At 35.2% G+C, this 16,466-nt stretch overlaps 3 protein-coding genes across 3 annotated transcripts; 1 reads left to right on the top strand and 2 right to left on the bottom strand.

The window, feature by feature from the left end:
* Nucleotides 1-83: 83 nt before the first annotated feature.
* Nucleotides 84-5,371, top strand: LOC131932250 (DNA fragmentation factor subunit alpha). Its single transcript, XM_059289108.1, has 5 exons — nucleotides 84-95; nucleotides 761-1,001; nucleotides 1,518-1,676; nucleotides 2,046-2,158; nucleotides 2,739-5,371. Exons 2-5 carry the CDS (start codon nucleotides 884-886, stop codon nucleotides 2,955-2,957), a joined length of 609 nt encoding a protein of 202 aa, XP_059145091.1. The 5' UTR covers nucleotides 84-95; nucleotides 761-883; the 3' UTR covers nucleotides 2,958-5,371.
* A 1,382-nt stretch (nucleotides 5,372-6,753) lies between these two features.
* Nucleotides 6,754-8,587, bottom strand: LOC131932252 (uncharacterized). The gene is made up of 3 exons (XM_059289113.1): nucleotides 8,495-8,587; nucleotides 7,716-7,803; nucleotides 6,754-7,128 (listed from the first exon to the last, which is right to left on the bottom strand). The coding sequence occupies exons 1-3, from the start codon at nucleotides 8,516-8,518 to the stop codon at nucleotides 6,896-6,898; spliced, it is 345 nt and encodes a 114-aa protein (XP_059145096.1). The 5' UTR covers nucleotides 8,519-8,587; the 3' UTR covers nucleotides 6,754-6,895.
* Nucleotides 8,588-10,119: 1,532 nt separating this feature from the next.
* Nucleotides 10,120-13,215, bottom strand: LOC131932248 (cell division cycle-associated protein 3-like). Its single transcript, XM_059289105.1, has 4 exons — nucleotides 13,151-13,215; nucleotides 10,986-11,291; nucleotides 10,249-10,383; nucleotides 10,120-10,148 (listed from the first exon to the last, which is right to left on the bottom strand). The coding sequence occupies exons 2-4, from the start codon at nucleotides 11,278-11,280 to the stop codon at nucleotides 10,120-10,122; spliced, it is 459 nt and encodes a 152-aa protein (XP_059145088.1). The 5' UTR covers nucleotides 11,281-11,291; nucleotides 13,151-13,215.
* Nucleotides 13,216-16,466: the final 3,251 nt, after the last annotated feature.

Below are 16,466 nucleotides of genomic sequence, written 5' to 3'. Positions count from 1 at the left end.
CTAGTAATAATAGCCTAGTAAAAAATTATAGAGTCTACTAAAACTAAAGTGTAAAGACAGTAAAGTAAAACTTAGTAAAAGTAATTTAAAGTAAAGTGAGTCTCTCGCCAAAGAATTTTTTTGTTTGTTTTGTACTAGAGTTAGAGGTCTAGAATCTAGTCTAGAACTAGAATTTTGTAGGCCCTACTCTACTGATAGAAATATATAATAATAATATAGTATATAGTATAGTATATAGGCCTACACATTTCATTTTAAATGCCCCACCCCAGGAGAAAAAGACTGAAAAAATACTGTCAGGGGTGACAACACACTCGAGGTCCAAGTTTGTTCTACTTGGGCAAACACAAATTCCACCAGCAATTTTCTTTGAACTTGTCTCTAAGGAAGTCATTTTCTTGCAATTCAATGACCTCCATTTCATCTAGGCAACTGGTTGCATTTGCTTCAAATGCTTGAAACAGTCTAACTGCCTTTGAATCCTAGCGGGCCATAGTTTGGAGACCCCTGGCCTAGCCAGTCAAGCTAAAATTGAAAAAAAAAACAATATTAGGCCTATACACCTTGCCACTTGCCGTTGCCTTGCTGAAGTTTTTTTTTTTTTACCTTTAAATTTTAATGTACAGACCTAAGTTTAAAATTGAGTTGTTAGCCTATTTTATAATTTAAATAATAATAAAGATTAATAGGCCTAGGCACTATGGACTATAGTCCTATGTCTATTTAGTTTATAATTAATTTTTAAACATCTCTTTTTCAGAACTTTGAAATCTAAAATGAAAAACATCACAATACATTGAGAGCAACAGTAAAAGTAAAGATTAGTCTTAGATTAGATACCAGTAGATCTAAAACTAGTTGTTGCTATTTGCATACACAAAAAATGGATGATGCACGGAATGATGCCTCAGGAAATAATAAACCCTTCAAGATCTGGAGCTCTGACAGAGAGACAAGAAAGTCCATCACTGCTGCTACTTTGAATGAACTGATTTCTAGAGGTAATATATTTCACAGTGTTGCTAATAGATGGATTTCTCATCTTATATGAGTTGTTGATGTAGCTTTAAATTACTGACAACTTACACAGTACTATAATGCAAGGAATAAGATGAATCTACTACATTTACAATACTTTGCAATCAAAACTCAAATAATTTTTAAACATTAAAAAAGACCACCAAGATTTGTCAAATCTTTTTACTTACTCTACAACATTTTATTCCGTTTTTAAACAAAACTGCTTTCACTTTCATTTCAATACATTAAATAATTACCAAAAATTAACAGAATGCATATTAAATTTTATAAGAGCATAATTTTGCTATCCTGATCCTAAATCAAGTGTTAATCCTAATGCCTACCTTGTCTGAAACCTTAAAGTAGATGAACAAATCTTAGAAATCTGTGTTGTAAGAACCTAGTATTATCCACTATTTCTCTTCAGCAACTATATAATAAAATAGTTTTATTTATTTTGTTTGAAATTTTTCTGAAGACAATATCTTGTATTGCAGGCTGCCAGAAATTGGGTTTAGAATCATCAAAGCTGAAAGTCGTTCTAGAGCAAGATGGAACAGAAGTTGACGAGGAAGATTACTTTGCTTTTTTACAACCCAATACTGTTTTGATGTTTCTTGTAGATGGGGAAAAATGGCGGCCATGTGATAAACAAAGTAATTAATATTTTAATGCACTGCACGCCACCTTTTATTAACAAACCCCACATTTACATTTTATTTGTAATCACATTGTTAAACTATTTTAGGTTTGTAAAGGCCATCAACAAACATTGGTGTATTATTTTAACCTTAATAAAGTTGTAGGGCAGATGTATTATTATAAGTAATACATAAGAATTGGTATGATAGGTATGAATTTTTTTATTCCCATTCCCCACATGAAACAAAAAAACAATGATCAATAGCCTGAAATTTGAGGATTGAAAAGATTTTTATGGTGTTTTGTAGAACAAAGAAAGTTTTTTTTTTTTGCTTAAGACACTAACTGTAAACATGGAACTCAGCTTTTTTTTTTTATTCCAGTTGTGATTGAACAGGACGTGACAGATGGGGAGGCTGATGATGTTGAACAAGTGTCCCAGCTTATCAAAAACAATCTCTCACACATTATCATGTTATCTAACCAGCAGTTACAGGTATTCTTTCAACTTTAGCCCTGTTTGCTGATAATGTTCATCATCAACTTTTCCTGTTATTGCCCAAGACACATGGGTCAGATGAAGTAGAGTCCATCTGTCAGTAACATGAGCATAGAGCAAGGGGAGGTTATGTGGTCAGCATCCACCTTAGTTCCCCTAACTTGAGTCAGTTACCCATTAGATCTGGGTGGACTCTGTGACCGTCTTACAAACTCAAACCTGAAGTGTGAACTTCAGACACTTTCAGGTTAGCATTTGTAAGCTCTATGTTCCGACCAGTCTGTCTTCATTGACATTGTTTACTTGGCGAGGCATAATTACAAGTGAACTTAATTGTACATGATGTACTTGAAATAGAGGTATTCTGTGTGGTCAGCCCTTTGTTTAACTGAATAGAATAAGGAACCCATCAAAGCTTGATGGAATATCCATTGGACGTAATTCTAGATACTACGAGACCTCCATGTTAGTGGTTGTATGCTCTACCACTTGACCATGTCATCCCACTGTGCTGTAAAAAGAGCTCAACACAAAATTCTCCAACTCTCACCTATCATGTGTTAACCTATGTCGTCAGGTTCTAGTAGACTGTGATACCACTAAGCTTGCATGTTTGCTGGGAGAGAAAGAAACCACAACCCAAACACTTCAGGATGCCTGCCAGCGCAGTTTAGACGAAAGGCTTGAAGCCAACGAGGCAATAGAACTATTGAAGCTGTTCCATAAATCTAAAGAACATTCAAACCATGCTAAAAGTAGTGATGAAAAGAAGAGAAAGATGGAGGAAAATTTGTAATTTTTTTTTTCTCGCCTTAATTTTTTTCAACATTTATTTTAATAACAGATTAATAACATATCAATTCATTCATATTTGTAAATATAAAATTATTTTTATACAAATTTATAGTAGTATTGTTTACCGTAAGCATCATTTAATAGTTGAAATCAGCCAGTCGAAATACAATGCCAAATTTGGTTGAATACTGCTGCATTGGACTTTTTCAATAAAATAATCACAGAATTTAAAGTAAACATCATTAATTATGTGTAATAAATAATCGTAGATATAATACAAAAGATTGTGATTTTTTACTTCATCATGCCAAAAAAATCATGGTAATTATTTTAAAATTTTTGGAACACAATTTGATTTATAAATTTTTTTTATAGGAAGGACTCATTTAATGTACATCCATATTTTTGAAGTTGTAAATAAAGTAAGATTTTGTTGATTACATAAAATCTTAATCAAAAGAACATTTACCCACACAAAGAAACATCCAATTTTGTTTTGTATCAGAAATGGTTGAAAAAGTGCTGAACATTGGAAGGGGCATAACTCATATAATCATGCCTAAAAAATATTAAGTTTTCATATCAAACTCATAAACATTTTGACATTAATGATAGATTCTAGATAATGTTTTATCATATCTTGTATGGATATCTAGGCAAGAAGCTTCCTTACTGGAGATGTGAAAGTTTACTAGAAGTGTAACTATTATTAAATTTAAAACTTTTTTTTTTTTAAATGGCTATAAAGTTAAATTTAAAGCAATCAGAGCTGCCTTAATATGTTTACACTAATCAACCATCTAAATTTTCTTGTAAACAATAATATATCCTGCTGTATTTTCAACTAGTGTTATAATATTTAAAATGTAATACATAAAATGTATTTCTGTGTGTGATATGTATGATGGATTATATAGACCAGGTAGCAGTGTATTTGAGCATGCAGATGGTTGGGATACATGTGCAGGCTTCCACCCCACCCTACCCCAATTGAAGTACATTGCCCACACACAGCTGACCCAACATTACAATAGAGTACATAACATGGATGAAATAGCCATGTAAACAGAAAGTGATATTTCAATGCCAAGGGTAGACATCATAACATGGATGGAGAGTGTAGTAGAGCAGTGATGACTGGAGTAACAGGATGTGATGACTGGAGTAACGGGATGTGATGACTGGAGTAACAGGATGTGAAGACTAGAGTAACAGGATGTGATGACTGGAGTAACATGTGATGACTGGAGTAACAGGATGTGATGACTGGAGTAACAGGATGTGATGACTGGAGTAACAGGATGTGGTGACTGGAGTACAGGATGTGGTGACTGGAGTAATAGGATGTGATGACTGGAGTAACAGGATGTGATGACTGGAGTAACAGGATGTGATGACTGGAGTAACGGGATGTGATGACTGGAGTAACAGGATGACTGGAGTAACAGGATGTGATGACTGGAGTAACAGGATGTGATGACTGGAGTAACAGGATGTGATGACTGGAGTAACAGGATGTGTTGACTGAAGTAACAGGATGTGATGACTGGAGTAACATGTGATGACTGGAGTAACAGGATGCGATGACTGGAGTAACAGGATGCGATGACTGGAGTAACAGGATGTGATGACTGGAGTAACAGGATGTGATGACTGGAGTAACAGGATGTCTGCTGTAAACAAACCAGGCTATTGAGCTCTACCAGAAATGAATGAAAGAACCCTTGGAGTTGCCACAAGGTGGAGGAAGTCAGAAAATATAGTTAAATTTAAAGCTGCTAAAATGAAAATATGATGTAGGAACTAATTGTTTTATAAATTGGATTTTAAAAAAGCGGATTTTAAGTTGTTTTACAGTTCATCAGCTTTTCCCTTTTGTGCCCAAGACACATTGAGCCATGAAGTCAGCTGGTGTATATTTATAATTTATATATATATTTATTTTAAACTACTCATCTTGATCCAAAACAAATTAAAATATATTCCTGTTACACTTTTTTTCTGAATTAGCGATGTACAACAACAATTAATGTACAACACATCCACCACATGTAGTGACTGTCTGGTTTTTTGTTAACTGTAAACTTGTTGATACATGAAACTGGAGTTTCTATGTAATTTATTTGATGGCAGTTGTGGATTTGTTTGATATAAAAATTAATGTAACAATTTTTACACTCAACAGTATCCTAAAATGTGGGCTAACAGAAAACCTAGGTAAGATTGTATTGAGGTTTACAAATGCTTCTATCAGTCCAAATCCTCATGAATCGATAGACCAATGTCCTACATTGTTTAAGCATTCCATCAAATACACGTTGATCTTTTTCCCAATAAAATTTTATAAAGTTTTGTTTGACTACTATGATGTAAAAATCTTTTTAAAAGATATATTTTTATATTAATAAATTAAAATGCAAAAATGTTTCTTTGATAATTTTTTTTATTGTACAATATCAATTTAATCAAATGTAATGTTTAGAATTAAATAGCACAAAACTGCCTCATACAAAACATTTAAATTACAGGTTCAGCAATATAACACCATAAGGCTGATTAACTTCAAATTTTAATGCAGTTAGGTAAAAGCAACCCTAGTAGTATTTACGCAATGGTACCTGATCAGTTTCATTTGTCAGTTGCACACCCCAAGGTAACTACAGCAACATAAAACTGAAAAATGTATGTGAACCTGCACTTATAACTAATCAAATGTTTGATCAATTGCTCTTTATAACAGCAAATAACAGTTTTTAAAAAGAAAACAAAAAAAATTATATATTTCTCATTCATTGTCAGCACCTTAGAAAATGTAATCCATTTAATTTGTTCAAAGTTCAAGATTGTTCCAAGTTCTGTAAAAACTGTCTGAGATAAACATATCTGGTACTGCACGTGACAAATAACACATTCTTCAATAGGAAGTCACTTGAGTGCAAGAGTGCTGATTGACATTTCCCTGAGTCCATTGTTAATCAAACACGTAAAAACATAATCATTACAATTTGTTACTGGTCTTGAAGAATAAACAAAAACATCACATATACATTTGTGTAGAAACAAGATGAAAAAAATGTTACTACCAGATTTAAGGCAAGATCAAAGTGAGGCACGGAGGTGAACAGGCATTCAAAAAACAAAGTTACTCAACATTCTGTGATGATCAAAATCTACTATCATACACACCACATAAAGAATTATTTTAACATGTAAGTAGCACAGCTTTAATTAACTGGGTCGTTATGTACAATCCGCAGATATATACTCAGTTAAAAGATCATATTCTTGAACACTGTCATTCTCTGCCAAATGTTAACATTCTCAAATAATCAGTCTGTCATACACTTCTAATCTACAGACAAGCTCAAATTTCCCAAATTATTATGCAGCCCACCATTGGTAAACTATGATTCATGCAAGGGTGCCACTTTTTTTTAAGCAAATCCTGAAAATCAATCTAATTTTACCAATCCCAAAATCTGAAATGTGTAAAACCTTTAATCATAATGTCACACTGATTTCAAAACAATAAAATTGGAAATTTATTTAATTACTCTTTTGAGACTTTTAGCTCATATTATGCTCACTACACAGTCTTTTAGAGGCCTTATCAACTTTGTAAAAAGAATGACAAAAAGGGCCATCAATGGTAAAAATGCTCTGGACACTGATAATAACGATTTTCAAAACAGTCTTGTTTTTTTTTTAACTGCGAACCCGGAAATTTTAAAACTCAAATTTTGTGAATCCGGAAAGTGAAAAAAAAATAAGGTTTTTGAACCAGGAAATCTGGGATATCCCGGAAAAGTGGCACCCCTGTTCATGTCAACTTTATAAAACCATAACATACACATTCTTATATACAATGGTGAGACCCCAAACAGGCAATACATTAAAAAGTATTTCATGATACCACAAACTCTACTACTGACCACCCAATCAGTGGAAGACATTCTCCTTGTCCACAATCCCTGAGTATTTCATCAGCTGCTTGCCCCCTCCTGACATGATGTTGTTTCTGTGGGACATAGTTCTCCTAGAGTTTTCAACCAGTGACAGTGGTGACCTTACGACCCCTGGTGTGAGGGTCAAGGCTTCTGTCTTCCTGGTGATCTGACTTGGGTATCTGATAACGTGGTCTTTGTTTAGATTTTCAGTATTCTTTACTCTCACTGAAAATTAAAATCATTATAAAGATTCAAAAATGATTTAACAATTTGTAGCAATCCAACCTCTGGTAACTACATACCAATACATTATTCATTTTAAAAAATTGTGATAAAAAATAACTATTGGAGCCACAGTGAATATCCTCTAAATAGTGTATTAAGTATTTTTTTAAAATTTGAAGTGATGTTATTAAAATAAACAGGATTATAAAAAAACTGACAGTTTAGCTTTTGACAAAGTGTACTTAAGATTGAAAGCTTTAGTATTTTTGGTAACTAAACACAATTTCTAATAAATATTCTTATATGACACTACGTGGGATGGCAACTCGGAATATAGACATGATTTTTAATTACTTAAACTTTTAAAAATAGATTAGAATCTCGTAGAAAAAAGAATTGCGCACCAAGCTAACGCCAAAACAAAATATTCATATTAGTGCGGAATATTATTAGTACTTTATAAATTTACATGCATGTTTTTTAATATACATGTTAACAATAATGGTTGAACCCAACTCATCAAACTAGTAATAAATATTAGTCCCAAAAGTTCTCAATTTCATATTAATTAGAAACTTGAAAAATACCTGCAAAGGAAGCGGCAGAATTCTTTTCCTCAGGTTGTGGTTCAGTATTCAGATTGGGTGACACACTTTCTTCTGAATTCAAGTCATTCTAAGAAATGCAGAACAACACATTTTTATACTAGCTTTAACCAATGTTCGTTTAAATTTGAGGGGACGGAGTGGTCTAGCAGTAGAGAGATGGACTGCTAACCCATAAGTCTTGAGTTTGAATCCAGGTTCAAGTCAGTAGACCGACCGTCCCTTAGTCCACCCAACTCTGATGGGTACCTAACTCACGTTAGGTAAAGTAAAGGCGGCTGGACATAGTGCTGACCACACTATCTCTTCATATGCCGAGGTCACAGAAACAAGTGAACTCTACTTCACTTGCCATATAGACCTTACTTACTCATTTAAATTTAACAATCTCATGTGAATGGATTTAATGTTAGATTAGCTGCCACCTCAAATGTAGAGTTAAAAAGAATACTCATACGACCCAACCATTAATGGGAGTTATCTGGAACAGAATATGGAGATGAGTCAGGTGCTAACAATGCAGATAACATGCTTTGGCTTGGATCATTCTCAGATACCACAGGGCAAGATAGAATAAGAGAGGCAAATAATTCGGCTAAGGTCACTAGTCAGATGTGGTAACTAGAGGCAGAACAATATTGGAGTTAACTTGATGCATGCCAATGGATGTTGAGATGTGGTGTCAATGAACAGATAAAAAAAATACAACAGGAAAATGTAGTGGACAACAAATATGACGAGGCAGCAATGTGTGTACCTACCTGCTCAGGAAAATGTTGCTCCATGAGTTTACAATGGAAATGATCCAGAGAGTCAAAACTTAATGCCGAATCTGGGCTCTCTGCCTGCTCTGCTTCATCTAAAAGAATAATTAAAAAATATTTGTGCTGCATACATACCACATACATTAACACTTAGATCCAGCAGTAATGCTTTTTCATACCAAGTATTAAATCACTGCGATTTGACAGACCGACAAATCAGTCAGAAGCATCTTACCCCAGACTGATAGCCCTTACATAAAAATGAGAGATTAGAAATGAATGTAACTAGTTACTGTTTGACTCGTAATTTCCTGTCACTAATTTTATTGTGTTCTGTTTATCATTTGCAATTTAAGATAAAAAGACAATTGGATAATTTAAACAATCAGCTTTCTATATATGTCTGAATAAGGGTGTACCAACTGGAAGGACTACCACACTAAAGCAGAAGTATTAGTGATAATTAATGCACAAATGTTCATTAAAATAATAAAATAAACATAGTTGTTACATTATATTCATACTTTTTTTTTTAATAAAGTCTCTTGTGTGTACTTTCAGCTAAGCAGCACGGGGAAGTAGGGATTTTAGGGTCATGAGCCAAGGGTTCAACAGAATGATAAAAAGTATAAGGTTTGAATTAATAATTAAAGCTGTATACAAATAAAGAATAGAACTATTTTGCAAACAAAGCAAAAACTACTGAGAGAGAAATTATTGGCTAGGTTGAGTGAAGTTTATCTGATTCTTGAGCTTTGACAAATGGTTAGGACTTTATGGATAAGACAACTGAATAGGTTCTTTTTAGGGGTGAGTAATTTAAATTGCCCATAGACAGACATGCCTACCCCTGTCAGCCAAAAGTAGGAACAGTCATGCCTAAAAAGAGGAATTTGTAGCCAAAAAGAGGAACATACGCCCAGATGCTACTTTACTAAGTAAAAAATTAAAATAATTAATTCATCATATGTAATAAGTTAAGAGCTAAGACCCTTGATCTACCTAGTAAAAGTCCTAGCTACTTCTTACTAAGTTCATATTAGTAGTTACTAGTTAAGTTACAACTTACAAGATAGATCTAGAATCTAGATCAGTAATTCACTATTTCAGAATCTACTAGATCTAGATCTACTAAACTATCTAGATCTATATCTAGAAATTAGTCATGATTTTATTGTATTTTTCTCCCTACATGTTATTTAAGGCAAAAATCAAACCTACAATTTTATTGCAAATACTAAAAAGAACGTTCAGTAACTAGATTGTCCATATTACCTATTAGACTCTAGCAGATGTAGATCTAGTCTGGCAAGATCTAGATCTAGTATTAGATGATACTTGAAAAAATAGTAAGTAAACTAGGAAACAGAAGCCAAAGGGAGATAGTTGCTTTTCCCTCCCTATTTTTCAATTCACTTTATTAACCTTTCTTTATTAATTTTTTTTTAAAAATCAGAACAAAATGAGTCAAAATCGGAATGACTGAACAAATTACTTTTTTTGGAGAAAAAGCGGGACGGTTCCAATTTGGCGGGACGGTAGGCATGTCTGTCAGAAACAATTATTTTAATATAAATTTTAAGTTAGTTAAAAAATAACTAGTATTAGCTAATAATTAGTAACTATAATAAACCAAATAACAAGGAGTATCCTACAAACCAGGAAACAAAATCTGATAGTTCCCTAAAACTTTTGACAATTCACCTGAGGACCATCTGTGACAGCTAACTAAAATATAAAAATAAAATTACCTTTAGCTTTTCGCCTCTTCAAGACAGGGGTGACATCTGCTGACTCAATCCCAGATTCTGACTCATGACTCAACGAAGGTGACTGATGTAACCCACCTGAGGCCATCATTGCAGGCGAGATTCTCCTGGCTACAGCTAATGAGATCAATTAATATAAAAATCAGTTACAATTACAAACTAATTTCTAAAACTTGATACTAGCAGTCAGCCATAGCTTTCCAGACAGTGAGTCAATTTCTCTAAGCAAAGAGTGGGAAGAAATCTAGCAGGAGATTAAAGAACATAATCAAAGGGATGGCGTGGTCAGATGGCAAGCTTACTACTGCTGACCCAAGTGTGTAGGATGTCCCTGAGGCCACCAGCTCAAATGGGTACCTGACTCAGGTTAGGGAAACAAAGTTGGCAGGGCATAGTGTTGAACACACTATGCTCTTGTATGCCAAGGTCCCTGATACAGCCAAGTCTACTTCATCTGCCCTTGAATATTAGGCACAAACAGGAAGAGATGATAAATTAAATGTGACAGACAACTTGCTTAACTTGCTATGAAAAATATTGCAGACAGCTGGAACTATTCACCAAAAGTATGGGTAATTTTATATTCCCTGTTTATTGCAGTACTGCAGTATTGACTTTTTTTTGCCCAGATCTTAACCATTGCAGTATCACAAGCAGAACAAACAAAAAATTCTGTACTAACGATAACAGATATAGATAATCCCTTATCTTATACTCACCTGTAGCAATACATGGGTTGATAGGTGTTCGAGTAAAATCATTTGTAGGAGACCGTGGATCCAATACAACATCAGACGGAGAAACTCGCGAAGTACGAGGCGTGTCCTCCTGTGAACTGACAAGTGCGGGCTTCTCTCCTGCCGGGGTCCTCTCCACAATGATTGGTGTTCTGTCTATACATGCAGATGGTGACCTAGGGTCCAGAGCCAGCAGACGTTTGTGTTGCAGTGGCTTTGGTTCAACTGGACCATCTGCCTGGTTCATCTCAGCAAAAGTATCCAGCACATTCCCCATTGTGACAATATCTGCAGATATTAAAATTATACTTAGCAAAACACTTTTAAATTTATATTAAAATGCATTCACTTTGTATACGGCTACTGACCAATTTGCCATAGACCATAGAGTATATACAGAGTATATAGATCTACATTGTAAAAATAAATGCATGAATTTGAGGATAAAGATGAAGACTTCAATTTAGTACTCTAAATAATTAGGTAGAAAGGCCTGTGTTATGAGTTTTTGTATGCTCTTTTATTAAAAATCAGAAGTTATAACACTACAATTGAAATGTCTTTGAATTCTGGGTAAAAATTTAGAGAAAACCCTTGAGATTTCATAGTATCCGCCGCCAACCAATCAAACATGTGCTTTCAACGCGTTTTGGTTGGCGTCTGACGTCATGCGACCCGTAAACACATCGTTTTTGGAGCTAAAAAGGGCAGAAAAAGACTTTTTTCTACATGTAGTTCGGATTTTTTTACGTTTTTTAAAATGGGCCAGAAAATGACCCTTTTTAAAAATGAACAGCCATTTTTTGAAGAATTAATTTAAAAAAGGGCCGTTTTGAGCTATGTTTCGATGTAAACAAAGGCCCATGTCAACACATGTCAAACCACGTGAAGACACCCGTTTGACGATTTCGGTCATGCATGAGTGGTTTTCGTACGTTTATTTTGGTTAAGGCACGACACAGCACTATGCATGCGTGTTATGTGGCCTGACCGACAGAAAGGCATTTTGCGTCTCACAATTTACCATCACCCTGAGTAAGGTCTTAGTTTTACAGTAACCCTAGGCCTAACAAGTAACTTCTGACTGCAACACTAAATAAATTAGTAAATTTGAATGATACTATTGATAGGCCTAGGCCTACGACAATCATTTCAATAGGGATGCTAACAAATTCAAATATGAAATAGGCCTAACACATTTTGGAAGAGTCATCAAATTATTATAATTATTAAAACCCTAGGTAATCTATCGTTTTGGGTACGTAAAATCGCCCGCGGTTATTAATGTACGAAAAAGTTACCTCATTGTCAAGGCTTTAGTAGAAGTATATTGTGATATATTTGTGTCAAATATTATAGATAAATGAATAATAAACCTAAATCAATGGCTAAATATATCAATATATGCCAGAAATTAACTTTAAACAGCAGTGTTTGCGAGCAAGATTTGCTATATAAACAGCAGCCATTTGTAAAATAGAGTGGCTTCCCCCTGTCTCGCGCTATATCCGCTATAGAAAAAAACTTAAACAAGATGGCTGCTATAGTAAATGAGCATGGTTGCATCTGTTGGAAACATCGCTAGTCTTCATTTATTACTGAAAAGTTTTAATTCAATTGTTTAAAAACAGGTACATAAATGAAACAAAGAAACATTTTTGTATTTTTTAAAACATAAATCCTCCTCAAAATGTGAAATAATTATTAAAATTTAAGGAGTCACCTGTTTTTCACATTACTAGTCGCGGGCGATTTTACGTACCCAAAACGATAGATTACCAAACCCTAATATAATTAGACTAATTTAAAGTAATTTAATAATGGATTAATAATTAGATCTAATTAATGTAATTAATGTGTGCGTTTCGCCTCTCTCATAGCCAGTCGTAGCCTCTCTCATAACCAGTCATAGTGTCATACTCATAGATCTAGACTCTAGATCTAAATCTAGATCTAGCTCTGAAGTTCTGAACTCTCTTTCTCTCTGTCTCACTGACTGACACACGTAAATTATAAAATTAATCTTTTTTTTTTAAAATAGGGTAGATAGAGTCTAGATCTATTTTCTTTGTAAGTTAAACGTAATTAAACAAGATCTAGATCTAGAAATCTAGACTTAAATTCTAATTATTTTTAACTTTACTTACAACTTCAATAGCATAGACTAGAAAAGCTTGTGTTTACAAATTTACTTCGGTTTCCTTTAGGCCTAGGTAGGCCCTTTAAATTTGATATTAACCAATCAGAATGCATAGGCCAGATTTAGCTACATTTCCAGTTTATTTCGCTTTTAAATATTTTTTTTTAATGTCACAAGTAAATCGCAGTTGAAAATTTCAAATTATTATTACTGACAATCAAATATAACACGTCTAGTGGAACCTGGAATCTATTTTCATATTTTATTATGTAACACTAAATGATGATGTTGTAGCCTACACAACAATAACATACAAGGGAAAGCAAGGCATACTCGTATCATTTTACGGATTTTGTTAAGGGACTCAGCACTACAAAACATTATAATACTAAATAGTGACTCTTAACCGTTCATATAACAGATAGTTATGAAACATTTCCTTAAACCGGAATAAATAAAAACTGTATCTGCAGTGAGGTATGTGTCAACATACGACAGAAGCTTAGCGATCCATTCCGGCGCCTGGGGCGAACTTTCAACTTTGCGCCGCCTCTCATGTGTATAATTATTCACATTGGCAAAAAAACGTCTCATCGCCCACCTGCTAGGGAAGGTCGGGGGTGCTTTTAACCAGCCACTTTCCTTAACGGCTTTTATTTTAATGTCAGACATTTGATGTATAAAATAGTTAAATAAGCCCCTAAAACCGAGTCGTGGTCTATTTTTTCAATAACTTCGACTGTGTATAATTTAGTAATGCAGCTCAAAATGAGCTTTTTAATTTTTTTCTACCCCTTTCGCCCCCCCCCCCCTCCAAGACACGCCTGACCCTTGCAGTTGTAATCGACGCTAGTTTCTGATGTTTTTTACACTGTCTGTTATTAGACCCTGAAGTCCCGAGATCGAACCCCCAGGCAGATAAGATAAGATAAGCTGGAGATAGCAACTCAGACAGGAGTGGCGCCCTATAGGCAGTGTTTCTTCCAGACTTTTTTCTCCGGGGGGGGGGCACTTGAAATTTTCGGGTGGGCGGTAAACTTTCTTCGGGGGGCGGACAATGTTTAAAGTATATATTTTCTATATAAATTATATATAAATTTCATATTTCATTTCATTTGGGGGGGGGGGGGGGCGGTAAAAAATTTCGGGGGGTGGGGGGGGTGTTCGCCCCCCCCCCCCCCTCCCCCCCCCCCCCCCCCCCCCCCCCCCCCCCCCCCGAAGAGATGCCTGGAAGAAACTCTGCCTATAGGGCTGGTAAGTGGGTCACCAGCCAGTTCTACGGCTCAATAAAAACTGAGCCATAGAGCAGGTTGGTGACCTACTTACTAGCCCTATAGGCGATAGGATTACTAACCGTGGTTTCCTTTCGGAAGCTTTAGCCGCAATGCTGATTCCAAGCTGTACAGGTAACGTCCTGTCCCTAGGGTCCATCAGCTGTGTGGATAGGTCTGATACGTTGGCAAGATCGTGAAAAAAACAAATGGTGATAGCATAATACTTGAGAGCTTCTGCAACACACAGCGATCATCATAGAAAAGATGCTATTTTTATGACGATGGTTGGAGAGGGAAGTTGATGGAGCAAGGAGGTGAGACTTAAGCATGACGACCACCCAATTATATTTCGTTAAGGGTATATAACCAGAATATGTCGATTTATCAAAATATTAATTGGGTTCTTTCCATTGCATTGTAATTTGCATAGTCACTGTTACCCGTTTGCTAGCTTGGTTGTTTTTGCCGAAATAAGCGCTAACAACTTCTGAATTTATTAGTAAATCCGGGTCAATAACAGAGTTTCTTCCAGGCATATCATCGAAGGTGGGAAAAAGTCTACCCGACCCCCCCCCCCCCCACCGAACGAAATGAAATTTATATAGAAAATATATACTTTTAATAGTGTAAAGCAGTGGTTCCCAACCTTTGTCGAGTGGCGACCCCCTTTTATAAAAAGTAAGTGACCCGCGACCCCCATAGAATTAAAAAGCCTAAATTAGTATGGAAATTAATAAGCACTAAAATAAGATTTTCTAGTAGACTTTCAATATGAACTACTCTCGATAACTATTTTAATAGCATGAGTAAAATTGCATACTATTCACTAAACCTTCGTGGTTAAGTTTTAAATTTTAAAAAGTTTTTGTTAACGCCAACCTATGTCATTATACTTTTCTTAATTTTGTTTTTAATCGAAGAATAGTGTTGAAAATATATTCTCGAAAAGTCAATCAATTTTACGTTTGGGTATGAATGGTGAATACTACACCAAAATTGTGTCTGCAGTTTTTCATCTTACTCGGAATCATTCTGCAAATCAAATAATTCATCTTGTAATTCATCGGGAATGCTGGCAACATCAAGGGAAGAAGAGAATGGGTAATGTGTCAATGCAGATTCTTCTTTTTTCAGCTCAGAGAAATAGCGATGCAGTTCGTTTTCAAGAGATTCAAGATGCCCAGAAATCGCTTCTTTCAAACTTTTAATTATCTCACAGATTCATCTACCACACCGCAGAGTTTCTCCAATTTACAATATTTCCAAGATTTATTTTCTTCGCCGATTTTGCAGCTTTGATAAAAATGCCCGAGTTTATCATGGAAAGTTATAATATTCATTCATTTTCCCTGAAGCTTCAGGTTAAGCTTATCTTGATGTTCGAACACATCTGCTTGGCATGATACTCTCTCCAACCACTCTATGTCGTTTTAAGTATATCAAAATGTCTTGTTTCCTTTGCACTTCCAAGAACAATTTGATTTCAGATTTCAATTCAAAAACACAATTTACAACATTTCGTTTGACAGCCAGCGTACCGTAGTGTAGAAGAGCAGAAACTCGTGATTTATATTGATGTTTTTGCTCATTTCTTTGAAGGCTCAAGATTTTATATAATTTACTTATACTATGGACTCTTGATGTCGATTGGTAAGGGCAGTGGTTAGGGAGCTAAATCTTTTCTGTTTTCATAAAGCCCGATTTTGAGCTAAACATAGATGGCGCACCATCCGTACAAACCCCCATAGCCGTTCTAACCCATTTTAATCATCCAGTTTCAAAAACGGTATTTATTTTCTCCTTGCTATCTTCACAAAAGACCAGTTCTTCTTTGCTATCATCCGCATGAATATAGACACAGACCAGCAGTAGCGTAGCGAGGGGGGGAGGGGGGGGGGGGGGCGGGGGGACATATGTCCCCGGGCGCCGAGCTTAGGGGGCGCCAAAATGGGTTGGAAAAATAAATTGAAAGGTTGAGGGGGGTGCAAATTGAAAGTTTAAGGGGGGGTGCAAATCGAAAAGTTTGTCCCCCGGGCGCCGGGTAGGGTC

This window comes from Physella acuta, unplaced genomic scaffold (assembly GCF_028476545.2).
Source record: "Physella acuta isolate Inbredline_101_S28 unplaced genomic scaffold, ASM2847654v3 ptg002119l, whole genome shotgun sequence".
NCBI lineage: Eukaryota > Metazoa > Mollusca > Gastropoda > Physidae > Physella > Physella acuta.
Note: the sequence above shows the minus strand (reverse complement) of the source record. Positions and strands in the feature narration are given on the sequence as shown.

Coding starts and splice junctions, on each gene's coding strand:
- LOC131932250 (XM_059289108.1), top strand. CDS start 884: ATGGATGATGCACGGAATGATGCCTCAGGAAATAATAAACCCTTCAAG. Junction 1,002..1,517: donor GAATGAACTGATTTCTAGAG/GTAATATATTTC, acceptor CTTGTATTGCAG/GCTGCCAGAAATTGGGTTTA. Junction 1,677..2,045: donor GCGGCCATGTGATAAACAAA/GTAATTAATATT, acceptor TTTTTATTCCAG/TTGTGATTGAACAGGACGTG.
- LOC131932252 (XM_059289113.1), bottom strand. CDS start 8,518: ATGGAGCAACATTTTCCTGAGCAG. Junction 7,804..8,494: donor AGCAACATTTTCCTGAGCAG/GTAGGTACACAC, acceptor TGCATTTCTTAG/AATGACTTGAATTCAGAAGA. Junction 7,129..7,715: donor TTCTGCCGCTTCCTTTGCAG/GTATTTTTCAAG, acceptor TTTAATTTTCAG/TGAGAGTAAAGAATACTGAA.
- LOC131932248 (XM_059289105.1), bottom strand. CDS start 11,280: ATGGGGAATGTGCTGGATACTTTTGCTGAGATGAACCAGGCAGATGGT. Junction 10,384..10,985: donor CAACCCATGTATTGCTACAG/GTGAGTATAAGA, acceptor TGATCTCATTAG/CTGTAGCCAGGAGAATCTCG. Junction 10,149..10,248: donor GAAGAGGCGAAAAGCTAAAG/GTAATTTTATTT, acceptor CCTGGTTTGTAG/GATACTCCTTGTTATTTGGT.